Source organism: Drosophila sechellia, chromosome 2L (genome assembly GCF_004382195.2).
Source record: "Drosophila sechellia strain sech25 chromosome 2L, ASM438219v1, whole genome shotgun sequence".
NCBI classification, from domain to species: Eukaryota; Metazoa; Arthropoda; class Insecta; order Diptera; family Drosophilidae; genus Drosophila; species Drosophila sechellia.
Genome location: NC_045949.1, coordinates 21,837,958 through 21,865,899, shown reverse-complemented (window position 1 = coordinate 21,865,899; position 27,942 = coordinate 21,837,958). Strand labels below are relative to the sequence as shown.

Genomic DNA, 27,942 nt, shown 5'->3' with positions numbered 1-27,942 from the left:
AACACTTCTTTCTTTCTTAAAAAAAAGTCAACGATTTATGCTGCGCGTGTCAAAAGATATCGATACAACATTTTGGTACATTTCTGATATCCCTAGATTTGCCAACGTTTCTCTGTTATAAACAAAAGTTTGCTTTCGTGTTGTCGGAAAGTCAGAGATAAGTAGGTTCCCTGGTCTCTATCATGGGAAATATGTGTTTGAGAAAAATCCCATTGCAAAATACGAATACTCTCAGACATAACCGTCCAAAGCCGATGGTATCGTTGCGTTGAGGGTCGCCGCGGCATCTACCATTTGTGGCCTCCCTGCCCCCTACGCTTTAAGTAATCTATTCTAGCAGCTTTTCGCTTCGAAAGACTCCTTGTGAGCCGACAGCAGAAGCTTACGAACAACCCCGGGCAGTCGAAAAAGTCGGTTCGGCTGTTAGTGCATGTGCCTGCATTCGAAAAAATCGATGCCAGACTGCAGAAACTTCATTGAAAACGAAAAGAAGTGAGAAGATGAAAGCCGACAGCAGTAAGTATTACTGCTAGACGGTGCGGCCCGCGCTTGTGTGCGTATATGGATGTATAGTTACTGTAAGCGTTAGACATTAACTGATAACACAGGAAATGAATTTTTCCCATTATACACTATTGACGCAAATTTGTATACAAGCGTCGAGTATGACTTTTGAGTTGCTGTTGCAAATGGTTTTCAATTGACCAAGGCGAACAAACGTGTTTTTACATGTACATATGTATGTATGTATACATGTAGCCAAGCATACAAGGTGTGTGTGTGTGGGTGGAGGTTGACAAGAATGCGTTGTGAGTGCGCCTGACTTGGACCCACACTCAATCTTTTCGCCTAGACCCCAAAGTGTATAGAAAATATGAATGAAGATAAGGCAGAGTGCGAATAGTGAGCTTCTACACTCTTCTCTCCCGAGTTGATGTTATCCCGTTCTCCTCGCAGCACTTCATTCTCAAAATCATTCTTCGTGAAAAATCAATGCATAAAAACGTCTCGGTGAACAGTTTTTAATTGCCCGGAGTTGCGCGTGTGTTTACCTTTTTGTTGTAAATTCCATATACATTTGTAAATAAGATAAGAATTTTTGTGAAAGGATGAAAAATGTTTAAATGTGCGGCATACAATGACAATGTACTTACTTTTATATTTACACATTCATATGTACGTCTGGTGCTAAAATTGCAAAAAAATATATTGGAACAATTTTGATATAAAATCTAGATTGGGCACAGGAAAATTCTCTTTTTATGCATACATGCATTTTCAAGCAACCCACTGAGATATTTACATATGTAGAATGATTTATGATATGGTACTTATGTTCTCAAAAACCTTCCTGTTAAAATTATACATTTTATGCTCATCGTGACTATACAAATTAACCTTGGCAGATTATGTGCAAAAATATATCTATAACCTTCTAACCCTTACATGGACATGCATATTTAAATAACTAAACAAGTAATAGCGGCATTCGTAAAATAAATCATTGTTTAATCCTTGCAGGCAAACCTAAAAATGAAGAATTCAAGGACATAGAATTAAAACAGCGAGAAGGTAGAGCAAAACCTCCAATCACTTTCACTCATTGCATAGATGAACATTAAAATTGCCGCTAACTGGGAAATCGTGGTCATCAAAATATCCGACATTAACAAAGAAGCCACTGCCGAGTAGGTCTACCGTCGATGGTTCAATGAGCATCTCATAATGGCAGCGGCACATGAATCGACTAAAGCACGCGATTCGACCAACGTCGAGACTGAGCGGACGTTTCATCTGGAGGCAGGGCAATCCTATGATACAATGGCAGAATCTCATCGCGCATTCCATTCCCTGGAATTGGAGACGGGAGCGGAGGTAGCCCTAGAATTAGATGATGCTGTTGAAGCTAACCAAAAAGGACAAAAGTATGTGAAACAAATTTTATACGATCTTGCTGAGCAATTATGATTTTAAAACTTGATCAATGAAGAGAGCTAGTTTATGAAGAAATCCGAGTGGTATGCTGTAAACCAATGAAATGCAATTGATAAGGCTTAATGTTCTTGCTTTTAACCTGAGTAACCTAAAAGCTTTCCGCCAGAGGCGCCACAACCTACTGAATTTACCCAAGTCCGTATGTCCGTGTCAGATTTTGTGAGCTATTAAAGCTACACAGCTAGTACTAGCATGCATTTTCTTGTATTGGCTGAACAGCATTAGTTTTGAAACATTGTCAGTGTCAATTAAACAATAAAGCCGTTATAAGCGTGAAATTAAATAACTATTTCTATGCAGCGATAATCAACTGCAGTCGTTGGAACCCATTTCCTTGGATGACATACCTGAGCCAATAAAAGTCCTCGATGAGATTATTTCAGAATTTGAGGAGGCAGCAACGAAACCAGTGGCCTTGAACTGCAATAGTGGCGAGAATCAGTCTGAGGACGATGGCTACATGAGCCTAAGTCGCAAAAAGTAAGTAACAGAGTAGTTCATTAGTGCCAACATAAAAACACATTTAATTTTGTAGTGTCAAATTATAAATGTCGGTTTTCTGGAATAGGTTTATATTTTAGTAAATATTATAACAACAATAAATACCATTCAATGCCACTTATTTAAAAATTTCAAGTGGGTCCCGGAAAAATGTACCTTTTAAATCTTAGATCTGTGCTGAAGTAAAATAAAACGGACACGACTTCGCACAGCTCATAATCATCATAGTGATGATTATTAATTAATTAATTTTATTATCGATAAAAGGGTATAATAGATTCGTTAAAAAGTACATATGCAACAGGTAGAAAAAAATAGTTTCCAATATATGTATATATATAATATATGTATATATATAATATATGTATATATATAATTTATGTATATATATAATATATGTATATATATTACATATATATTACATATACATATATACATATATTCTTGATCAGGATCAATAGCCGATCGACTATAGCGTTATCTTTTGTTTTTTTTTTGTTTTATAGCCTTGTCCGTCAGTCTGTCCGTCGCTGAGATCTCGGCATGTAGAAGAGAGCGAATTTTGAAATGCTTTGATCGTGTTAATAAAATCTGTTGTGCCTATTTTAATGATAAAAATCACTAGTCTGTGGCACCGTATATTTTTTTTCCAAAAATATTATTTTTTTGGTTATTTAAGTAATTTACCACTTATTTCGTTTTCTAAAAAATGCCTAACTTTGACATAACAGCATGTCCAAAAAGGATTCCGAAGATGTACCCCAAACACCCAGCACAGACACTGTGCCCGAGGGAAGTTTCAACGAAGTGGATGGCACGGCTGAGAATCTAACTAAATTATCTGAGGTTGTACACGAAAAGGAAACTATATCGCCTCTTATTCAGACAACGCTGGTGAGTCTAAGAAAGCTCCGCTGCTTGCAACGCAGCGAATTGGATACCAATTAACTCACCGCTAAACCTTTTGCTACCATTACTCCAGCCAAAGGCTCGGGGATCTAGCTCGACTCCTGCCGTAAACTCAAACTACTCCAGTTTACCGTGCTGTGGTGCCAGAGCTTCAAATTTGGGTGGAGCTTCTGCTGCCAATTCCTCAAGTCGATTGTCAGCCATTAGGCACCCAGGCAGCTGCAACGAGGGTCGCAACGCACTGGGCATCGACATTAGCGCTGTGCATAACGCTGTTCTCCGTGGTAATTTGGCGAAGCTGCCGGAACCATTCGTCAACGAACATCCAGTGACGATTTACCCAGGTCCCTCTTCCGAGGGAGCTCGCTGCAAGCGGCTACTCAGTTCTGTCGAAAAGCACAAAGAGGTGTGCCACATGTTGAATCCACTATCCAGCGGGTCAAACTCTTCGTCCGGGGAGGCTTCGCCTGCTGCGTCTCACGTCAATGTCGCGACATCAAAAGCTGCTGCCAGGGATGAGGAATATTCCGAAGATTCGCTGGAGGAGTCAACCATCTCTACTGAACTTACACCCGTTAAACAGAACGGAGTTGCCTGGGAGATTCACTTTAAAAGCAACAAGAAGAAATCCAGTGGCTTTAAAAATACGTCTGCTTCTAAAACGGTATAACAAATAATTTTTACCAAAGTTCATATCAGGACTTTTGTATGTTGCAGGTGCGATCGTTAATAGTTTTTAACATCGTTAAAGTATTTTTGGTTAGGCAAAAATACCGTATCCCCTGTTAAAGCTATTCCGAACGTAAAAGTTCAAGCTTTCAAAAGCGCGTTATAAAATGTTTGCAAAATGGACGTCTTCAGGAATTGCAGACTGCATTGCAGTCGATCTATCCACGCAAATCCGTCTGTTAGTCTGCCCATATGAACGGCGAATGTTTATAAAAAGCGTGCATATTTTATTGCGTCTAATTGGTAAATGCTTGCTTCAAGATATACATTCAAAAACATTCGCTTTTCTACTTGCAAATCTCCGCCGCTTTACCGGTGCAGCGGGTATCTGATATTCGAAGATCTCGACTATAACGCTCTGTCTTGATTTAAATACGAGTTCCTATCAGTTAACTAATTTACCATTTTATCATTTATATAAACAGAAAACCCACAATTTAGACGGCAGTTCCATTTACAACGAAAGAAGCATGCTGGGCAAAGGGACTTTTATTATCCGTCGCTCCACAGCCAAAAATCCGCCTCGTGTCACAGATGTATTTTGTATGCCAAAGCCACCACGTTCCTCGTTGGCCGAGGGAGTCGAGACCAAAGTGGGAGCCGGAGCGATCAGTAATGAGTTCTACACAAGCGATAGCGAGCAAAGCGATGCCACTCCCCTACCACTACCGCTGCCACCAGCTTCATCTGAGATAAACTTCGTGTACAAGGAGTCTGAGGCTAATGCGGAGCATACACGCCGGGGATTGGAGATGGTCGCCGCACACCGAGCGATTTTATCTCTTGATATCGAGTCACCAGAACAACTTCGCTATTGCAATCCTGCGAAGAGCAAGACGGCGATGCTAACGGAAAAGCGCCTGAGTGCCGAGTCCATGCCGGACAACACATCCAGCAGCGAAGAGTTTGACGAGGCGCGTCTGAACGGAAGCGGCAGCTACGAGTTGTATGGGTACAACGGTAACGGTGAGTAAAAGAAAAATCATTATTTTGTTCTCTTCATTAATAATATCAAAATTAAATTCTATCGAAAGAAATTGCTCACTTTTACACACACTTTTTTCAATGTAGATCAGCGAGCTTCCAACGCAACCACCCCGCATACAGATTTGGCACCAACTCTGGAGGAGGACGAAGAACTTTCAGATTTAAGCTATGGGTGTGCTCCACTGATGCAAATAGAGCATAACATCAGTGCTTTGTTGCGTGGAGACATTCCAATTATCGGGCAACCGGCTGAGAGCAAAGGAGGAGGACTTACTGGTGCCGCAACGACAGCTGCCGAGCTGCATGCAAACCGGGTGCTGGAATTTCGACACGGCGTTCACAAGTCTGAAAGCGCCAAGGAGATGCTGCTGTCACAGATGCCCAGTTTGGGCCCACTGCCACCATCGCCGCCGAGTTCCAACCCGGATTTATTTGACTACGATGCCCCTCTTCCACCGTCACCAGTGGAGCCGCGAAAGCAGCTAGAGCTCCCGGTAGTGCCGAATGCCCCTTCCGCGAATCGGGGCACTACCGTAGTGGAGGTGCATGCCACCGCCTCTGGTACGGCGGTGAACAGTAGCAACAGCAACACTCGCCGAAGTCGGGACAATATCGCCTCTGCGCGTCACTTTACCGACGAGCTGCCACCGCCCCCAGCGCTATCCCACCAATCGGCCAGCTTCTTAGAGGGCAACGGCGGACCTCCTATGGTCCCCCCACATCGAGGGACTGGAGGTCATTCGGCGAATACAATGAAATCCTGGAGTATCGACTCGCAATACCGCAAGAAATCGCCAAAACTATTTGGCCACTATAGCAGCGGTGGCAGTGGGATAACCACACCCACTGGTCTGGGACCGATTCCTCCACTGCCACCTCCGCATTTCGAAGGAATGGCAGGTGGATCTGGGTCCTACCATCGTCGTTATATTAACTACGGCACCAAGCGGAACCTAAAGCAGTCGCCGCGCGAAGAGCATCGCCTCCAAACCTCATGCAGTCTTCCTGAAACGCCCATTTTTGCCAGAGGGTGAGTAGTTACATACAAGTTAATTAAGACATAAAATAAAACCAATGTACCGGCAGCTGTGACATACCTCGTACCCCATATCGACGCCAAAATGAGCCCCTGCCTGTGGTCAGCGGCTCCCGCACAGCGCCCAGATCGAGCACATCGAACAGCATCAGCATGGGCGCTTCAATTTTGGGTATTGGAGGCAAGTAATATGGTAGATTTTAGAAGTATGCTCATAAATGATCGATTAACTAACGCCCAAATTAAAGAATTCTTAAAAAGAGTAACAATTAGCGACATTATATAACTCACACATATTTTAAAAGGTTCATAAATAAATCGACCATTTATGAGCATACTTCTTATGTTATTTAAGGTTAAAAAATGTTTTGAAGTGTCAATTTATTTTTTTAATACAAAATTAAATTACATAAAAGTGCCAAAATATTGGTTTAGCAAAAAGGAAAAACAATTCTTCTTTTTCTGCGCCACCTTCAAGCTTTCTAGTGTATACATCCAATTAATATTACGATTTCCTTAACTATTGTGCCAAATTACAAAGGTAGAACATCAGGCCACACAAAATTGTACTTTAGACACCAAATTTCCTGCCAATACCTATAAGCTTTTTCCTACAAATCTAAAACTACTCTTACCACTTTATGTAAACGAAAAGCATACATTTAATCAGGAGTAAAACGTACCCTTATCTTGATCTATAATTCCCTCCCAATACCAATTTAAACCTAAACACCCAAAACTTCTTTTCTTCAACTACCCCTTTCCCACACTCAATAGTTGGTCCCTGAATTGGAGATTAACAAAGGCTGCCCTAGCTACACCTTAGTGTGGCAATGTTACTTAACCCCAAAGGCACATTTTCTCGGAATATTCTAGGAGTGATAGTGGAAATACTTGGACCATTTAAAGCCAGTGAGAAAGGTAGGGTCTCGCACTTTAATACATCAAATCCGGAATTTCATCCCAAGATATTTTTAGCTGTGATGCAGCGCAAGAATCAGGTCATTGCGGGTCTACTGAGTCAGTCGCAAGAAGTTTGTAGCAAGCAGAACCAACAAAAACACTATTTTACTCTACTCAGGCACATCACGTCACTAGTTCACAACGTGAGCTGCTTTTAAAAAATCATATGAATGGCTGGGTTATTGCTGATTGGACAACCCATAGAACCATATAGTTTCTTAAAGATGCAAATTCGTACTCCTACCAGGAAACGACTTTTGGTAAAGTTTTTAGCACATAGCTTTAAAACTGGTAGACTAGTTATACTCGATACACGTGGAGTAAAGGCTAGTTGACTACAATCGTTGAAAAGTATGTAACAAGAAGAAGGAACCGTTTCGGAACATATAAAGTATATGTATTCTTAATCGGAATAGATAGCCAAGTCGAACTGGGCATGTCCGTCTGTCTGTCCATATGAACGTCGAGATCTCAGGAACTAAAAAAGCTAAAAGACATAGAACCAGCGCAAGTTTGTTGACCCATTTAGACACACCCAAAATTGCAACGACACTCTTTTGAAAGTTATTTATTTTTTTGGATTAATTGGATTGGGTTGGTTGTCTAGCCAAGATCTATCGATAAAAACCGCCCAATTCTATCCCGCACACACCTTTGAGCATTACTCTAAATTCTAAGAGCACAACATCCTACATCTGCTAACAACATTTTATTCGCAAATAAAAATATGTTCATTCAAAAAATGCAACTGGCCTTTAATCTAAAAATAGTTGGTATCAGAAAGTTTTGCATGTTGATGCTGCTTTTGTCCATTGTTATAACCGTTGCTCGTAGACTAAATAGGGTATACTAGATTCGTTGAAAAGTATATAATATGTAATGTTGGGTCATGCAGCCGCCAAAACTGTGCAGTAGACTAATCTAATATTCTTTAATATTATAAGCCAAATTAGTCAGTGGTAGCAGTTGCGATGCCCATAGTGCAAACCGCTGCTCTCGCACGCATTTATCTGTACGGCTCTCATCCCTTGTTTGTTGCTGTTAGCTACCTACGTTAAGCTTGGGCGCTGCATTTCGGCTGTCTGCCCCGCCAATTCGTCGTGTTTCGGAAAAGACTTAGCTTAGGCCTTAGCTGCCTTAAACAATTCGCAAAATAAACAGTGTAGTAATATAAACAAACTTTCTTCGGTTTTCTTTATTTTTCGCAACAGCTATTGAAAAAGCTCAATAGCTAAACTTGTAAATTAAAGCGATTCTGACCATATAAAGTATATATATTCTTGATCAGGATCAATAGCCTGAGATCTCAGGAATTATAACAGTTAGAAAGTTTATATTAATCACGCAGATTCCAGAGGCGTTAACACAGCGCAAGTTTTCTTGTTCATTATGCTACGCCCACCCTACAATCCATAACACTTCCAAAACTGCCAGAACCAAACTTTTTGAAAGTGTTCCGATATATTTTAATGTTATTGATTGTCTTGCTAATTTCTATCGGTATTACAAAATTTTATTTTGTTTGCCACACTCCGTCTAACGCCAACAAACCGCCCAAAAAGTCAGGCCACCGCATTATATTTCCTCTACTCAAAACGCCTAAAGGTACCGCTCTCACCAAAAAAACAACGGTTTCCGTTTTTTTTTTTTTATTTTAATAGTTATTGTTTAAATTGATATGCCAAACACTGCAACATTACAAAATATTTAGATTTTTTGGATTTTACTATTTTCCTGCCGATATTTCTATTTCTATGCTATTAAAATTTTAAATTTCTTCTTAGTCATTCTACAGTAAGATGCTTATGAGTTTTATAAGTTGGAGGCCTTGGATGGATGATTGTAACTCACATTACTAAAACTTTATATATATATTTATTCATTTGCTTTATATAAATAGTGGTAGATTTTAAAAGCATCAATTTTAAATGTAACACATATTATAGGTTTTCATTTACCGCATTGGCGTTAAAAATGTGAAAAATTGATTTAACCAACTTTGACCTCCGTCAGCTTCAGACCACTTTCGCTTCAATTTAAATTTAATTTTTTCATTTTACACAGTGCACTATGGGTAAAAAGCCGGAAATTTTGGTATTAATTACAATTTTAAAGATAGCGTCTTGATTTTTTTATATTTATAATTAGGATTTAAATAGAATTTCGGTTTTTGTTTATTTTTTGATCTGATCTTCATCTCCGCCCACAAAAAATCCTTGAAAAATGTATTTATATACAAATGAGATGGATGGCAGCAAAGGAGGTGTGGATATTAATATTTCTGTGGTTCAACCGGTGGATCCGGAGGTGTCTTCCCTGGGGGATTGGCGTGGGAGCGAAGTAAGGACACAAGATGCCAAAACCATTATTATGAGATAAAAGTCAATAATTTTTTATATTTTATTAAGTTTATTGCTTTTCTTCAACTTCCTCCTCTAAAAATATATTAAGGCAATTGAATTCGTCTTCCACTTCCACTTCTTCTTTTTCATTATTAGAATGATAACTTGATTTATAAAGTTCTGCATCCGGATTTTGAAGATTGTCGATTACTTCACAATTAATGAAAAATTCGTTGTGTCTGAGCAAACGTCTAAAACTTCCTCTTGCATTACAAGTATGCGGCCAGCTGTTTAATCTAGCAAGTCTTGCAACGATACTTCTGTCATTGTTTCAGAAATTTTAAGTTCGGATGGCCTGTATTTCAATTTTGGAAAGGGAGGGAAAATATCGCACCCTTGCTGCTTATTGAGCGCTTTTATATTATTATATTGCTGCTTTGTAAATCCATTTTCAATTAAGAAAGCTAAAGCATTATCAGCTCTTATTTTAATAGGATGATTTGTCTCAATTTTCTTTTTTATATCATGTATGTTTTTACTGCTTATGCTTTTTTTTTTAATACAAAGGCCTTTTCTGCCTGCTTCGTTTTTTTTTTGCGGAAATTAAAGCAGCCAGCTTATATGCTAATTTTCTTTTAGTCACAAAGTTATCTTCTATATTTTCCAAAATATAACTGTTAACAGCGTCTGCATCGTGTTTGGGACAAAAAAACACTAATACTATTTGATTTCACATATATATATGTGAAATATATATAAATATATATTAAAAACATACAACTTTAACTTTGGTGCTTCGTTGTAAAGTAATATTCCACAGAACACTAGAACGTTTTTTAGTAAACAATGGAAAATACTTACAAGCAATACATTGGACAATTCAGCAAAAACTCACAATTATCGGAAAACACGTATTTACGATTAATTTACATACTCTTACTTGTTTTTTCCATAATTAAAAATATGAAGACAATTTTTGCGCTGCAATATGTTAAACTTTTTCCGCCAATTTTCACAATTCAAAGCACCTCTGAATCAGCTGACTTTGAAAGCGCTCCAAAAATAAACGATCTAAAATTATTTTTATGCTATCTTATTACTTAGGAATCAAAAAATGAAAGCAGCAAAAAATATCTATAACAACAGTGTTATTATATTTCATACCCTATCCATAGGTGGTAACTATGGTACAGCCCAAATTTGCCGTCAGCGCTCAATAAATCATGCCTTGGCCTCTAATGAAATGCTTCGCATGACCGGGGCCCCGGCTCGAGGATGGTATCCCAAGCAACGGGGAATGCGACCAGTCTCCACCGAGAACATAGATCGACTGGCTTCCATGCGGGTGTGGGACAATTCGACGGGCATGTCGGGCACCGGACAATCTCGTAAGCCATTAACACTGCCACCAAATCTTACACCTTCCTTCTTGAATAAATCACCCCGCGAGGCTCTACGGCGTGTTACTAGTTTGCTGATAACCAAAAAAAGTGAGTACGTCTGAAGTGAGCGGATTAAATAATAAAGTGATATTCTTGTATCATTTAGAAAGCAGCAAAGATCGAAAACATAAGACATACTGCGATCAGCTTATGGATGATAGCAACAGCAAGCATGTCTATGAATTTGAATCGGGTAAGAGTTCAAAACGCATTTCTGAAAAGTACACATGTCATTGAAGTGACGAAACGAAAGTGTTTTCAAATTAGAAGCAAATTGCTTTAAATAATTTATAGATTTTTTTTTAAAACGTTACTTAAAAAGTAGATTATTCTAGATTATTAAAGGTTTTGTACAAGGTCCAAGGTCCAACCAATCCACATATGTTTTTTCTGTTTGTAGGAACGTCGAGATCCCATGGACTCAAGAGCTTGTTTATAACGTCTATGCATTAAATTGTTTGCTTCAAAATATTGTCACGCTTACTTGGCGTCCCTAACACTAGATTATAATTAAATATTGTGTTTAAATTTAAATGAAATTTTTGCCTATAAGTGCTACAATAATTAGCGGATACTCGTAGGTAAGGTTCGTGTGCAATTTAAAAACTCCCTCTCCCTAGCAGGTTCTTGATAGTTAGACCACTGAGTTAAGTTTGAATTAAGCGGTAGCATTTACATATATTTGAAAAACTTCAAAAGACCTTAATGTTGATACCAAAGTCTTTTTTCTAGGATCCACCACGCGGAAGGATACCAATCGCAATGACAATGGAGCCTCGGGGGCGACCACGAATAACAAACCTAAAAAAAAGGGGCTTTTTAAATCTCTTTGGAAACGCTCCAAAACTGTCTCCTTAGATCAGTAAAATCCCCCTTGTTTTATATACACATACATTTGTGTATAGTAGCATCGAAAATTATAATAACCCTGCACTTACATTAACTTTTATCGGGTGGAAAGCTGCCAGTATATCTTTGCACTCACTCATCTGCTCATTCGATTAGCAAAACGCTTGTGTTCGTTCGCCTTGAAAACATACACAAAATATCGTAATTGCTCTTACAGTATTAAGACAATTGAAAAATTCAAATGCACAAAAACCGTGAATCGTAAAGACTGACAATGAAAAAAGCGCTAAGAAAGATTAAATTAAATTTAAAATATGTGAAAGTAAATAAATGAACCTAACAAATACAAACAAGATTTCACTCCTACATGTTAAAGAAAATACAGTGTAAAGTGAATGTGCGGTCAACACTCAACTTTTAAAATACTATTAAAGCAATTACTGTAGTTATGTGGCCAATGATCGAACAACCAAAATCTAACCGAATAAACGCAGCATTGTGACGCAACAAGAAATTTAAAAGCACTGCATTAATTTAAACCTATATACATACATACTCGTATATGTAAGAGCGATATATATATATATATAGTTTGGACTACAACTAAACCGTTTAGGGTTTTTGGCAACAACACTATATTGCTTACATCAATTTAAAGTTGTGCAACGTATTTAAACGAGCTAGAGACGGGCAATGTGGACAATGAAATGAGATTTGGTTTTTTATCTCATGTATACTAATCGAACATCTGATGCTCTGCCAGGCCCCAGAAAAATCAAGTTGAAATGATGAAAAAAAATCTTGAAACTGATGATACGTATAGAATTTCCAAAAACTGAAACAGAATGAAGTTAAGCCCTCCACATTTTAACGAATGTTTGATAATAAAAACGATCGAAAGTAATGCGGAAAAACTTTAAACGTATAAAATGCTCAAGACGATTTTACCAGAGAAAGCTTTTCTCAAATTTTGAACATAAATGAAGTTGAGTAGTTGGAAAGGAAAATTGGAATATGTAAACGTTTACTAGTCATTAAATATAAAAAATGAACCACAAAACATGTATATGAAAGATTACATATTTTTTAATAACACAGTGGATGCCAAAAACATAAATATTGAAATTATTTTATCAGCGGGAGCTGTGTGGCACCCAAACAAGATAAAAGTATTATTAACGAATTGTTTTACAGTTACAGCCATTACATGCAAAATGCTATTAAGCCGTTGAAGGCAGTTGTTTTCAGGGTATGTCCATGGGATTCAGAAGCGTCAAAAATATTTTAATGGGACATCTTTTTTTATCGCGAAACAAATTTACAATGATGTTCTACTGACTTTATCAAATGAAATGAATGTTATCAACGGCTTAGAAGCATTTTTTTTATTTATTTCGTTCAATGAACTAGTGTTATTTCATATAGAAAGTTAATTACATATACATATTTGTATAATTAATTCATTTAACATTATGATATATATTTTTTAGAAAAGTAGCACAGAGAAATAAAAATGACTAAAAACCAACATAATCCACGGCCCTTGTTTATTTAATATATACAAATATTGGATTTCTTGGCAAAAGCGAAATTTAAATGGTTACTGAACATACAAGTATTGTATATTAATAACTAAATTAATAAAATCAATATTCTAAGATTAGTAAAAGAATTGAAGGGAATCTAATATTTTAAACAAAGGCCCAATACAATTTGTCAGCAAAAACAAAAAGATGGGAAGTCTTTAAAAACTCTCTTAAAACAAAAGAATGTAGGAATCCTAGCAATCTGGAAAGTTTTGCGAAATTTTTGCTTGTACACTTCCTTTGACATTTTGACTTGTAACTCAAAGCTTAAAATACGGATTCGTCAATAGAAAGCAATAGAAAATCAAAATAGAATTGTGCAGTGGTATTATATGTTTACGGACCCGGAAGCGTTAACTTACAGGACACGAAATACTTTGAAAGACACTTTTTTTTAGAAAATTTTTTTGGGATTTATTATACATTTTACAGCACATTATTTTGGTTTGTGCGTGTGTTAATAAAACCAGATAAATATACAATACATAAAAGCAATATAATATATCTACAATTGAATAGGACACACGCATTAAATCAAAATGGCGCAACTAACTATACTAAATTAAAAGTATCAATAACATCGTTCGATCTCCACACACCTTTCATACCAATATGCTATGATCATAAAAATAACAAAACTCAAATTGTTTGACCTTTTGATTTCTTTTTCTAACATTGTAGGTAGTTGTTTTTAGACAAAATAAGCCGCTTGGTTAGCGTCTCTCTTCTGTGTATGGGAGGTTGTAGTCTGGGAAGGTTCTTGCTTAAGAATAAAAAATCTGTACCGCAGTTTATGCCATGTAGCTATATTCATCGCCCGAGTTCGCCGTTCGCTCAATATATTGTTTGTCAATTAATGACTCCACGCATTTCTTGATCATTGCTATGTTGGGAGTAAAGCTAACCTTCGATAAAGAGAGAACCTAGAGAAAACAATACATCATTTAATTTTAATTCACAGTCAGATGTTTTAGGTATTACCTCTTGTATTAACGCATTGTGCTTTAAGACTTTACGCGCTTTCATAATTCTAACAATGGCGGCTTGTAGAAAGAGTTTTCGGTCCTCATCTACCGAGTTAATTGTGTGCTCAACCTACATAAATAACGTCGTTAGGTAACCAGGTACCAGATGAAATCTAAAAGACTTACCTCCTGTGGCGTTTCTTTTTGCAAAGCCGAACTTATTTTAAACTTTGTACGTTTATTTGTGTAATCCAAATTTAATTCTATTCGAGTCTCACCGGCGAGATTCTCTGAGCTGGCATTTAAAAGCTTTGACTCGATAATAGGCTGCATGTGCTTTTGAAACGTTTCGTCGTTTAGCTGTAAGGTGTTCTGGATCTCCCGACAACTCAGACTATCACAAGTCTCGAACAGCAGAATTATAGCCATCTGGTATGTTTGCATAGTCACGATGTAGGATTTTTTCAAATGGCTCAATTTTAATTCTCCATGACACATGTGATGTAGCCAAGTCAACTTCCGGCCACTAAATAATTTATGATAATAATCCTCGAACTAAAAAATCATAACAAAGGTTCGGTACAGGATTAAGACGTATACATTTAAAATTTCTGAAGTACCTTTAACAAAGTCACACGATTTAAGATGTATTTGGACAAATTCACTGGATTTAAGATGTATTTAAATAAATATACTTGAACTTGTTATATGTCGAATATTTCAAGAGATACATTACGACGTAGTCGATTTTAAGGAGTTTTTTACATGAAGTTCTTTCTGTATTTATCTTGAAATATTGCTGCTTAAAATATTTTTGTTTTTTTTTTCTCTTTAAAAGTTTAACAAAATAAAGCAGTGAAGTTAGTAAAAACATCTTTTGCGATTTTTATATAAAAAAGTATGCAAAAATGTTTTCAAACTTTGGTTTGTCAAAGGCAGCTTCTATCTCGTTTTAAAATAAAATATATATATTTACGAAAAACGTACCATTTTAATAGATTTTTCAAATTCCTGTGGCACTGCAAATGGTATAACTTGAGTAGATCCCAAGGGCCAAGCGCCCGCCTGCAGTACCTTAATGGCAAGGTTGATGCCTGCATAGAAATACACATACATAAAAATAAAATACCTTTAATGAATATACATTTTTCATCTCACCTAAGTCCACATTGCTATCCTTAAGGTGAGTATTAAACTTGTTGTTCAGATCAGTAGATACCGAAATATCCGTAAACATGCGGTGAAGTTTATTGGTAAATTCATAACCGCACGCTTGCTGTAAGTATTAATTAAGGATTAAAGGCACAAACAAGATTTATTAAAGCTAAAGTAGTTTTGTAAAAGGGTCATAAAAAATTACAACAGCCTTAAAAATATATAATTCACATTTTTGCAGTTATTTACTACATTTTAGACTAGTAGACCACGCACCTTCAAACGATTGATCATTCCCTCCTCCGCATCCATGCTCTGACTTTGCTCGTGGATTAGGCGCTTGGCTAACAGTCGGCTATAAAACTTTTGATACACATCTTTGTCCTCGATATATTTAAAGATGGTTATGTTGTTAGTAAGCTTTTGATCGATCTCTGCTTCGCAGGTTTTAGACTTTTTCAGTAGCGTATCACAGTATTTCGCCACATACTCGGCACTACGGCAAGGCTGCCGCTCGGTGGGCCGGCGATTGATAACGCTGGCGCACGCCTTGTCTAATGCGCTCAGGAATAGAGAATCATTTTCGAAAACATCTGCGATCAGCTCTTGGTACTTGTGATGTACCTTTAACATATTCTCTACGAAAGCAATATGGATGTTTTCGCCCTTGAGCGCAGATACGGTCTGCAGACCTTCACTTTTGATGTGATCGAGGAAGGTGGTAATGAGCTCAGACTTGAGATTATCGGGTATGGGCTTTAGTACGACGTACATGTTGCGTAAGTCTTGGCGTCGCTCCTCTGAAACCATTTCGCGGCACTCCGAGTAGATGAACCCCAAACGATCGTTAATAAACTTCTCCTCGCACTCTTTACGAAGTTTTGGCAGGGAACTGACGTGTAAAAACTTTTGGGCTCTCCGGCTTTCATATTCCAGTATCCGGATAACCTCCTGCATGTACTCCGACACTGAGCACCGATGAAGCAGTTTGTTAGCCTCGTCTGTGTAGTAGGCGCCACTGGCCTCCAGCATGGGGCCTTCGAAGAGTTCCTGGTAGAGCTTAAGCGAGCCTGTTTTCTTATAGTCCTGTACCTCCACGAAGCTGTGTATCACTCCGTTGATAATTTGCACGCGATGGTGATCCAAGGTGCCATTGCTGGCTCTGTCTGCGGCAATGCCCTCGAGTATGTGACGTACCAGTTCGCTGGACAAGTACTCAATCATATACAGCCGCCAAATGTCCAGACCTAGCTCGCCAATCTCCATCTGCTCCGCAGCATTGCTTGACAGATTACCGTAGAACGATTCCGTATCGGTAATCTTTTGTTTCTTTATGTGTTGCTGATTCAGGTAGCTAAAGGAAATAAATTCCAACGATTATTGAGTTATTATAGATTTAGATGCATTCTTACATGTATAATTGGTGCAGATACTTGATACCCTGACTATATTCCATCCAGGTGGTGTAGTAACGCTGGAGAAGGTCTGGGCCACCATTGGAATGGCAGCATTCTCCCTCGATCAGCACCTTTTTGGCCAGCATCTCCTGAACGTGCTGCTCGAGAAAGTGCTTCGTTTCGCCATAGAGACGATCCGCCATCGGTTCCGGCTGCGCCACGCACAGTGTGTAAACGTCGCTATATGTTAAAGGAAGGTGATTGGACAGACAGATGTGTTAGTGCCCGTTATTTTAGAAATTTTATTTTGGCAACTCACGCTTCACACACATATACGAACAGTTGCGGTCAGAATAAAAGCAGCCTGCGTTACACCGTTTCGATTCTTAATTTTAAAAAGGTACGTCATCGATCTATTTAATATTTATGTGAACTTAGTTTAACCTTTAAGCGGTCAAAATATTTTAATTCAAGCTAGAAAACCGACATTTATTATCAAAACTATGAGTGCATTAATCGAGGTTCTCTACACTACGACATTTACCAAATCAGTCGCCTCGCTAGCAGCTATATTTGTGAATATTGCTGTTGAATAAAATATATAGTTAAGCCGCTAGGTACTAGTACATTCAAATTTTACCAACTCAAATGCAAAATAATGTGATTGAAACAATTACTTATACTGCATTAATTTTAAAGTTTCTTTTCTTTCAAATAAGCAAATACAATAGGTTTTTAGTGTTTCTTCTGAGTTGGGTAACTTTGTAGCCTTTAGTAACCTATCACAATATCTCTCTACAGGCTGTTAAATACTCCGACCGTTGCCGTGGTAGTCCAAGACTTACCTGAAGCTTGTGTTCCACACCGAGCGCTCCACTTTGGTGAGCGTTATCACCGACTCTGCGATGCAGCGCAGGCGCGGCCAAACATCGACAAACTCCACTATTTTGGGCTTGAGCGACATGTCAAATGGGTCTTAGTCCTAATCCTTAGTCCGTCTGGATATGGATTTGGAAGTGTTTTCTGATGGGACAGAGTGCAGGCTAATTAGAACGCCGACTGATTCTGCCTTTGCGATTATAACAATGGACGACCGAGCGACCCTCATGCGTTGGCAGAGACCACTTCTGCTTTGTTTTTTGGCATAATTGCTTACTTTTGCGTGGGGGCCAATGGCCTTGTCCTCGAGCAATTGCACAGCAGGCCAGTTACCGCATTATGGATCGTGGAAGGGCCAGCTTGCTCCCTACTCACCTTCTGCTTAACTACGCTATTTACTAAATAATTACGCCGAGAATTTTAGTTATTTTTGCACTTTTTTTTGGTATCGTGAAATGGTTTGTCAGACGAAGACGATATCGATATAATGTATCGATATTTGCACTCGACAAAAAATTCGATGTCGACGAATGTCGTGTATCCACTACAAAACATTAGCTTTTGTTTTGATCTTGAGTTACCGTCAACGCCGATCCACTGCACAAATTTTTGACCTTCTTGTCTAAAAACTAGCCAAAGACATTTTCTTAAAAAAATGTGAGTGCACAAACGTAAATTGATTTCATTTGTGGGCTGTAATAGTGTTAGCTCATTTTTGGTGGGCATATTTATTCTTCTTGATTGTCGTTTTTTCTCGATTGCTTATAAGTATTGCGTTCTTCGGCTCAAAATCGATTACAGATTCGATTGCCTCCCTTTCGACTACTAATAGTCCAGAAAAACGTACAAGCTACTGCACTCAAGTGCAATCCTTTTTGTTCAAAAGAATATACATTTCCAAAAGATTCCATAAGAGAACAGCTTTTGGGTGAGTTATGCTTTAAAGGCAAGTGTTTGATTTGAAAAATTATCAATTTTGTACCTTTTTAGTGCTTATATGCAGCTTTCGAAAAGGCAAACAGAATTATAGATACAAAATAACTACACGTTTAATTACAAAGAAAATATATAATAGCTAAGAAAAACAAACAAAAAAACCATAAAGTAACATAAATTTACAAAATGTATAGCTCAAAATGGCTATGATCGTGGAGCGCTGCATTCTTAGTTGTCTGTTGGCTGACAGTTGATTGGAACTTTTTTATCCAATTCAGTAGGAATTGATCCAAACCGCATATTCTTTTGACGAAGGCAAGATCAAATTGGAGCCACATCGTCATTGTGCTCGCTTTAACATTGCTTACATTTTCAGTGTTGTGAGACGTCGGGGGTTATCGACTTAAGTGTTTAGAGCTGTGGCAATTTCCTGGGGAAAATCTGAGCCATCAGCACAGTAAGGTTAGGGTCGATGAGTTAACGGCGATTAAGGAACGGCGGATGTTTTTTTTTTTTTTTTGTCTTTATCGTTATGTGGAGGTGAATTCCAAAAATTAAAAATGGTTAAGAAAAGTAAGATCTAACTATGTTTGTACGACTTAATGTTATAGGGCCAAGAAAGTAATTCAACTATACAATTGAAAAATTGGATGATATTTGAAATATCACTAATCGCAGAGCGTGTTCCCGTGTTCACATTAAGTGACGTTTCCTAAAGATCAGGAAAGTTAAAAAAAGTATCTACAGTTTTCGAGATAATAGCATAACAGTAGGTCAAGCTATTAACCAGCTCCATTCATAAAGGAGACTTTGAAATTAATTGTATATTGTGGTGGCTCACAGAGCGTGTTCCGGAATAATGAATTAAGCAATGATCTTGGAAAAACTAATCAAAAAATTATACACAGTTTTTCCGAAAATCGCCTAACAGTGGAAGGAGTTTAATGGTATTTGAAAATTCATCTATAGTACAAGTACCGCAGCAGATCCATTTCATGAACCTTATTAAAAATAAGATTTCTGCGATAACTTTACATATTAATTACTCTGCTTACAGATCGTGAGTGTTGTAATTTTATAAATTATTTACCCAAAAAGTTTGACTACAATTTAATCCACAGTTTTCGAGGAGATGTCACTTTTCTGTGACTACACGCGGTTTTCATCCATCGTTTTCGAAACGGTGCTAGACAACACCCAACCGAAGACCCTAGAGTAACAAGATGCGTAACGCCATACGAATTTTTGGCACACGATTTTTTCGCCGTGGCTCTAGAGGTGGCTCCAGGCTCTCTCGAACTTTTGTTCGAGAGCGAGAAAGCGGAGAGCGCTACAGCGAACAGCTCTTTTCTACGCATACAGTGATAGTAGACAACTGAATGCGTACACCCTTCACCATAGAAGGTCCTAGACTTGAAATCTATATTATATTATTATTATTATTATTATTATTATTATTATTATTATTATTATTATTATTATTATTATTATTATTATTATTCAATAGCTGTTGCGAATAATAAAAAACCGAAGAAAGTTTGTTTTTATGACGACAGTTTTTATTTTGCGAATTGTTTAAGGCAGCTAAGGCCTAAGCTAAGTCTTTTCCGAAACACGACGAAATGGCAATTGGCGGGCAGGCAGCCGAAATGCAGCGCCCAAGCTTAACGTAGGTAGCTAACAACAACAAACAAGGGATGAGAGCCGTACAGATAAATGCGTGCGAGAGCAGCGGTTTGCACTATGGGCATCGCAACTGCTACCACTGACTAATTTGGCTTAAATATTAACAAGTATGAAATTAGTCTACTGCACAGTTTTGGCGGCTGCATGACCCAACATCCTCCCCCCGTTGGAAGCTTGGCTTCCAACAGAGCCCTCAACAGCTTGTTCACTGCCCGCCTTATTACTCCAGACGCGGTCCTCAATTCTGCAACTCGAGCGACGCCGTCTCTGCCAGGAATCAACTGCATGACTCTCGCCAAAGGCCATCTCATTGGGGGTAGATTCTCGTCCTTAACAAGAACGACGTTGCCCACGGCTACGCCAGGCTTTGGGGTGCGCAACTTGGAGCGCTGCAGAAGTGAATCAAGATCAACATCAATGCTGTTTCCCTTGCTGGCTGAAGAAGGAACGCGTGAAGCTATTAAGACGCTACCGCAAGGGCGCGCGCAGCCTCCAGACACGACCCAGCCCAGACGAGTTTTTTGAAGCAGGGGCAGTCCTGGCAACAACTTTATCTGACCTACGCACAGCAGCTCATAAAACAGGCTAGCTCCTATTAACAGGTCAACACGCTGAGCTTTATGAAATTCCGGGTCGGCGAGCTGCAGGTTTTCTGGAATCTTCCAGTCCCCAATGTCCACATTAATCCTTGGCTGGCGATCCGTGATATTGGGAGCGATAACTGCTCGTTGAGAAATCCGAAGTGACAGACCGAATCGAAATTCCTACCGAGAATCCATCAGTCGCGAAATTGGAATCCCCGATTCCAGTGACGGAGCCGGACGACCTCGACCTCTTAAGTTGCAGTTGATTTGCAAACCGAGAGGTGATCAAGTGCCGTTGAGAGCCAGAATCTAACAAGGCCCTGCAGGGAACGAACAGTCCCGACCGATTCTGCACTAGAACGGTTGCAGTGGCTAGTAGTAGCTAGTGGTCACTACCGAGATCCTGGGCAATTAGAACAGAAGAAGTCGAAAGCGGGGCAGAAGGCTCAGTGTGGGAGCTTGAAGACACCGGAACATGTGGCTGCGAGGAAGGCGGATCATCTAGATGGAGCAGCGTATGATACCTGATTCCACAGGTGCGGCAGCGGCTCGAGCTGCATTGCCGTAGCTGATGACCTGTCTTTAGGCAATTTAGGCAAAGTGCTAGTCTCTTTGCCTCGCGCAGCCGATCTACTGGCGCTAAGTCTCTAAATTGCGGGCAATAATATATGGCATGCTCTGCACTATGGCAAAGCATGCAACCAAGAGAAATTTGGGAGGTAGCAACTAGTGTCGAACGATCTCTGCCCACCTGAACGCCTGGCGCATAGGTTGCCATGCCGCAATCCACGGCCTCAAAAGTCCTACATCGCTGCTCCAGGAATGCAGCCATCGATTCCCACGACGGAATAAGGTTGGCAAAGACCGGATCCTCCAGGCGCTCCTCCCACTTAGCTTGGCTCGCCGCATCCAGCTTTTGCAGGAGCACTTGCACTATGATGCAGCCAGCGATTTGCTCAGTGGTGCCCAAACCCTTCAACGCACGAATGTGAGCGTTAAATTTGTCCGACAACTCCCGAAGCGATGCCACTGAACCATTCCGTACTACCCTTAAACCCAGAATCTCGGTGATGTGCGCCTGAAAAACGAGACGCCGATTATCAAACCTTTTTTGAAGCAACTCTATAGCCGCTTCGTAATTGCTGTTTGAAATCTCCAATGATCGGATAGTTTCCAGCGCTGAATCCCTCAAACATGACCGCAGATGTTGAAATTTCTCAATGTTGGAGAGGTCCGGATGGCTGTCGATTATGCTCGTGAACACGGAGTAAAAATCCGCCCAGTTTGCGTAGCCTCCGCCAAACGTTGGCAGCTGCACAGGCGGCAACGGCATCGGCCTCGGCCGCGGCTGCGTTTGAGGACCACTACACTGGTGGGGCACAATACCTTCCGCAAGCGTTGAGTGCGGCGCGAAATGCACATTGCGTTTGGCTATTTCCGCGCGCACACTAGCCTTGAATTCAACGATGAATTCATCGAAAGACTCGCTCATTTCACTGCCAATTTCGTCGAAGTCCAATTCCTCGAGTTCTGTATGCAGAACATTGAAGGCACTTTGCAGCTCATCAATCTGCTCCAGCCTCACCGTAAGAGTGGATTCGTCGTATCCGCTAAGCGTCTTATTAGACAGCGACTTTTGCAGCCTCTGCAACCTGCTGAACAGCGCATTGGCTTTGCGCTTTAAAAAGGTCACCCTGTTTTTTCACCTTCAGCGGGCATAGCAACAAATCGCCTTTAATTCGGTTCAGCGGGAAGATGAGCACAAAATAGATGCCGAAAATGCAAGCGGGGTCAATGCACGCAACGATATATGTAGCAATGTATGTATATATGCAATGCTAGCTCGCTTAAACACAGCCACTATCACCGAAATCTCCACTCACTTGTCCAACCGATTGCGATTTAATGTATTTATATTTATTTATAAACGGGATAAGTGCATTAATTAATGCATGCAAATTAACACGATCATGTCGGGGTCACCAAATGTTTAGCTATTGAGCTTTTTCAATAGCTGTTGCGAATAATAAAAAACCGAAGAAAGTTTGTTTTTATGACGACAGTTTTTATTTTGCGAATTGTTTAAGGCAGCTAAGGCCTAAGCTAAGTCTTTTCCGAAACACGACGAAATGGCAATTGGCGGGCAGGCAGCCGAAATGCAGCGGCCAAGCTTAACGTAGGTAGCTAACAACAACAAACAAGGGATGAGAGCCGTACAGATAAATGCGTGCGAGAGCAGCGGTTTGCACTATGGACATCGCAACTGCTACCACTGACTAATTTGGCTTAAATATTAACAAGTATGCACAGTTTTGGCGGCTGCCATATTATTATTATTATTATTATTATTATTATTATTATTATTATTATTATTATTATTATTATTATTATTATTATTATTATTATTGTTATTATTATTATTATTATTATTATTATTATTATTATTATTATTATTTTTATTATTTTTATTATTATTATTATTATTATTATTATTATTATTATTGTTATTATTATTATTATTATTATTATTATTATTATTATTATTTTTTTTTTTTTTGAGCCAACATAGATACCATGTATACAAGATTCTGACGATATCTACAAATATTAATTACTTAGCTCCAAAACCTGTTCCATGTTGCACGGAACCTTAAAACTTTTGTAATTTTATTATTTATTTATGCAAAAATTGGGTTACAATTTTTCCACAGTTTGTATCTTGGCTGTTGTCTAGCACAGTTTAGAACACGATGGTTGTAGAATAAATAACAAATAAATCTATTCCATTTTTCTAAATATGACATGATAAGTAGGCAAACTATAAATATGTTCTATTTATGGGCTGCAATAAACATATCACGGGACAGCATAAGTGGCAACTACAGATAAGTACGATTGCAGTGGCCTATTGCCGAAGTGTCAAGAGATATGACCACGCGGGAGGAGATTAGCGCGGTCATAGGCCTCAAACATAGATTTAAGAATAAAACTCAGCTGCATTTACAAACGCAGACTGCGGCGTCTTACAAGCGCTGCATTATATAATTAGATGATAAGAACCTATGTAAGAATGAATAAAAGGCGAAGCCCTCGCAGCAGCGAGTCAGTTAGATTCAAACACCCGAATTGAACTCATTAAGTATACGCACAAGTTTATAGTGTGAACATTTTGGTCCTTCGAGCCGGATTCTGTTGTTTTCCCCCACCAGTGGTAAGAAACACAGAAGAAAAAACCAGCGCTTCAAAGTAAAAAGAGCAATGTTATTCGAGTGATTCTGTTGTTTCCCCCACCAATGGTAAGAAACACAGAATAAAAGACCAAGCCTTAAAGTACTAGGACTATCAGGTGAAACATTGTGTTCTTGCTCTTCCTCGGCTGATCAATCAGCTGTGAGTCGAGGCACAGCTAGGTCAACTGGGCGACCAATCAAAAAATCCTCCAACGGATCACGTCAAAATATACAAGCAGAAAGCACAAAAAAGTCACAGTGATTGTTTTCCCAAGATGTTACCGGAAAAATCTGTGAAATTGATGCAAGACAAGGAGAGCTGCAGAAAAAAATACTGCAAGCCATCAATGAAAAGGCATCTATATCAGGAATAGATGAATTGGTAGTCCGATTTACTACTAACAACAATGCGCTGGTAATATTGGGAGTTGGCGATCATCAATATTTTAATGATAAAATATTTATGAAAATTATGGATGCTATCAAGGCCTACAAGGAGTCACTATTAAAGGTAGAGACACTTGAAGAAATAAATATTCCAAGCGGATCAAAATTATCTGATACCGCATCAGCTCGGAGCTCCAGTCCAGTTGATAATCTGGTTCAACTGGTGGGTAGAAGAGCGGACAGGGTGAGGCAACAGATGAGCCTAATCTACGAAACCCTAGATAGTTCAAGTGAGATTGAACTAGTCAAGCAGCTGGCAATGATGAAAAGTCATTGGTCCAACGTGACGGACACACTGAAACTGCTTGAAAACGTTCAATGGAAATGCGAAGGAATGGCCAACATTTTACGAGCTGTTCTCTGAGCTAATAGACAGCAGGAAGGATCTCAGCAACACAAGGAAGCTGGGATATTTAAGAGCCTGCTTAAAAGGAGAAGCTCAAATGGTGGTTAGCCATTTGATATCGGGATCAGCGGCTAGCTATACAGCAGCGTGGGAGCTTATCTGCAAACGCTATGAGAATAGCAGAAAAATATTTTCCCAACACTTCAACAAATTAATGGAACTGGAGTGCTTGCTGCCATGATGAGAAAAATTTAAGGAAGTTTTTGGATACTGCGACTGAGAGCATACTCATCATAAAGGAAAAAGGAAAAATATAATGCTCTGCTGACGTAATTTTAGCAGAAATTCTACTGCGGAAATTTTCGTCAGAAGCCTTACAGCTGTATGAACAGCATGTAAAAAAGGCAAGAGCAGCTATACAGTCCTTGCAAGACGTACTGGAGTTACCAAAAATTCCGCTCAGCTTGCTACAAGAAAAGTGCAAGTAAGCTGGTGTGCCTTTTGCTCTAAGGATGGCCACGATTTGATAAAGTGTCTCAAATTCAGAGCACAATCTATTGAAAAAAGAAAAGAATTCGTCCAAAAGAACGGCATGTGCTTTAGATGCTTTGGAAAGCATAATGCTATCGACTGCAGAAAGGAAATTACATGCAATCGATGCTCCAAAGGACACAACAGCCTTCTTCATGAAGACACAACAGCCTTCTTCATGAAGACACAAAACGCAGTATCAACAGCAATAGCCTCAAGCAAGGCCAAGACACACTATTGGCTACAGCAGTTGTTTTAGTGAAAAACAAAGCTGGAGGTTACAACGAGTTGAGGGCGCTTATTTACGGTGGATCCTAGAAGACGCTGACTTCAGAGGAAGCAGCACAAATATTAAGGATTCCCAGAATAAGGAGTACTATAGAGGTCGAAGGTATCTCCCAGACTACTCAATTATCCAAAAATAGCGTCCACCTGACGATCAAACCCAAAATTCCAAGCAGCTTGAAAACATCAACGGATGCATTGGTTTTACCAACACTCCATTGAACCCTTCCCAGCAAAAAGTTTGATATTGATATCAACAAAGAGTGGAGGGCTACAGGCTAGCAGATCCACGATTCAACGAGCCAAGCAGAATTGACATGGTGATAGGTGTGGGTCTATTTCCCCTGATTATGATGGAGAAAATAAAAACCGTGAATGGAATCTTGGGTCAAAAAACCAGATTTGGATGGATTGTGTCCGGAAATATAACTTGAGCAGCCAAGCAAAAAATTATAAGTGCCACTACAACAATAAATCTAAAGGACCTGGATTTGGGAATTGGAAGATGAAGCCGATGATACGATTACAGACAATGCAGAATGCGAAAGAAAATTCCAAGAAACAACTGTCATCAACGAGGAAGGCAGATTTGTGGTTTCAATTCCAAAGGCAAAGCTGGGAGACTCTCGCAAACAGGCAATGGCAAGGCTTATGCAAATGGAAAAGAAGTTTTAAAAAAAACCCAAAGAAAGAATACCTTAAGATGGGACATATGGAATCTGTAAAGACAACGGGCCAAGGTAAATACTATTTAACTCATCAAGCAATCATCAGGCCTGGAAGCTTAACTACGAAGCTACGAGTAGTTTTTGACGTATCCGCAAAGACGACAAATGGATTAAGCCTAAATGACGTTATTATAGCTGGTCCTAAGATTCAAAAGGATATATTCGATATTCTAATGAAATGGCTCAAGTGGCAATATGTAGCTGACATTGAAAAAATGTATCGCCACATAAAGGTTGCTGAGAAAGACCAAGAATACCTGTTTAGCTATTGAGCTTTTTCAATAGCTGTTGAGAATAATAAAAAACCGAAGAAAGAAAGTTTCGGCAGGCAGCCGAAATGCAGCGCCCAAGCTTAACATAGGTAGCTAACAACAACAAAGGAATGAGCGCCGTACAGATAAATGCGCGCGAGAGCAGCGGTTTGCACTATGGGCATGCTACTGCTAATTTGGCTTAAATATTAACAAGTATGAAATTAGTCTACTGCACAGTTTTGGCGGCTGCATGACCCAACAATACCAATATATCCTATGGAGAGATGATCCAAAATTGCCGATCAGTGAGTTTAAGTTAACAACCGTAACTTATGGCACATCGGCAGAACCTTTCTTAGCAGTCCGATGTCTACGAGAGTTGGCAGGTCGCTTTTGCCAAGAGGATAACGTCTTAGCAGAAACAATTCAAGTATTATTTTATAAATTTCAGTTAGTGTCGAGTGGAGCCGTTCAACGGGGGAATTACTAGAAGATTCTTGAAAGGATGTTACGTGCAGGTCAATTTTAAATTGAGTGCAGAACTTGTTGAACATATCGCTAGCGAATTCTGCTCCCTGATCATGGATTAGCTTTTTAGGAATACCAAATTGGGAAATGAAATGTTTTAAGGCCTTAACTACATTAATACAATGCCTTTTAGCTATAGCAGCCGTGTCTAAATATTTGTTTAGACATGATAAGTAGGCAAACTATAAATATGTTTTATTTATGGGCTGCAATAAACATATCACTGGACAACATAAGTGGCAAATACAGATAAGATTGCAGTGGCCTATTGCCGAAGTGTCAAGAGATATGACCAAGCGGGAGGTGATTAGCGCGGTCATAGGCTCAAACATAGATTTAAGAATAAAACTCAGCTGCATTTACCAACGCAGACTGCGGCGTCTTGCAAGCGCTGCATTATATAATTAGATGAAGTCCTCGCAGCAGTGAGTCAATTAGATTCAAACACCCGAATTGAACTCATTAAGTGTACGCACAAGTTTATAGTGTGAACACCATTCATAGTTTAAATAAAAAAATATACATATTCCCAATCTGATCTGAAATTTGTTTTCTTAGGTTTTAAGAAATGTATCTCATTTGAGGTAAACCGGAATTCGTTTCATTTTTGTGTATTTCATGAGAAAATTGTGAGGCAATTATACTTCTGTCA

At 39.1% G+C, this 27,942-nt stretch overlaps 2 protein-coding genes across 9 annotated transcripts; one reads left to right on the top strand and one right to left on the bottom strand.

Moving 5' to 3' along the window:
• The first annotated feature begins 81 nt into the window (after positions 1 to 81).
• LOC6619306 lies at positions 82 to 13,818 on the top strand. Of its 7 annotated transcripts, none has more exons than XM_032727556.1 (11): positions 82 to 161; positions 1,522 to 1,925; positions 2,296 to 2,475; positions 3,228 to 3,390; positions 3,479 to 4,069; positions 4,560 to 5,100; positions 5,206 to 6,151; positions 6,208 to 6,338; positions 10,638 to 10,952; positions 11,011 to 11,097; positions 11,637 to 13,818. In XM_032727556.1, exons 2-11 carry the CDS (start codon positions 1,726 to 1,728, stop codon positions 11,768 to 11,770), a joined length of 3,288 nt encoding a protein of 1,095 aa, XP_032583447.1. In that variant the 5' UTR covers positions 82 to 161; positions 1,522 to 1,725; the 3' UTR covers positions 11,771 to 13,818. The 7 variants fall into 7 exon arrangements, with proteins under 7 accessions (XP_032583447.1, XP_032583450.1, XP_032583449.1 ...); XM_032727555.1 differs by lacking the exon at positions 82 to 161 and adding an exon at positions 184 to 516; XM_032727557.1 differs by lacking the exon at positions 82 to 161 and adding an exon at positions 184 to 578.
• LOC6619305 (cullin-2) lies at positions 13,817 to 18,213 on the bottom strand. Of its 2 annotated transcripts, none has more exons than XM_002043486.2 (9): positions 18,111 to 18,213; positions 17,702 to 17,879; positions 16,872 to 17,096; positions 15,736 to 16,813; positions 15,463 to 15,580; positions 15,292 to 15,398; positions 14,491 to 14,859; positions 14,321 to 14,434; positions 13,817 to 14,262 (listed from the first exon to the last, which is right to left on the bottom strand). In XM_002043486.2, the coding sequence occupies exons 2-9, from the start codon at positions 17,818 to 17,820 to the stop codon at positions 14,131 to 14,133; spliced, it is 2,262 nt and encodes a 753-aa protein (XP_002043522.1). In that variant the 5' UTR covers positions 17,821 to 17,879; positions 18,111 to 18,213; the 3' UTR covers positions 13,817 to 14,130. The 2 variants fall into 2 exon arrangements, with proteins under 2 accessions (XP_002043522.1, XP_032583452.1); XM_032727561.1 differs by lacking the exon at positions 18,111 to 18,213 and adding an exon at positions 18,013 to 18,101.
• Between the last annotated feature and the right edge of the window lie 9,729 nt (positions 18,214 to 27,942).

Bases quoted from the DNA above. Each gene is read 5' to 3' on its own strand.
- LOC6619306 (XM_002043487.2), top strand. From the start codon at position 1,726: ATGGCAGCGGCACATGAATCGACTAAAGCACGCGATTCGACCAACGTC. The intron at 3,391-3,478 runs GTGAGTCTAAGA...CCATTACTCCAG, and splicing joins CTCTTATTCAGACAACGCTG to CCAAAGGCTCGGGGATCTAG. The intron at 6,339-10,637 runs GCAAGTAATATG...CCCTATCCATAG, and splicing joins TTCAATTTTGGGTATTGGAG to GTGGTAACTATGGTACAGCC.
- LOC6619305 (XM_002043486.2), bottom strand. From the start codon at position 17,820: ATGTCGCTCAAGCCCAAAATAGTGGAGTTTGTCGATGTTTGGCCGCGC. The intron at 15,399-15,462 runs GTGAGATGAAAA...ATTTCTATGCAG, and splicing joins GGATAGCAATGTGGACTTAG to GCATCAACCTTGCCATTAAG. The intron at 14,860-15,291 runs GTACGTTTTTCG...ATGATTTTTTAG, and splicing joins TTGAAAAATCTATTAAAATG to TTCGAGGATTATTATCATAA.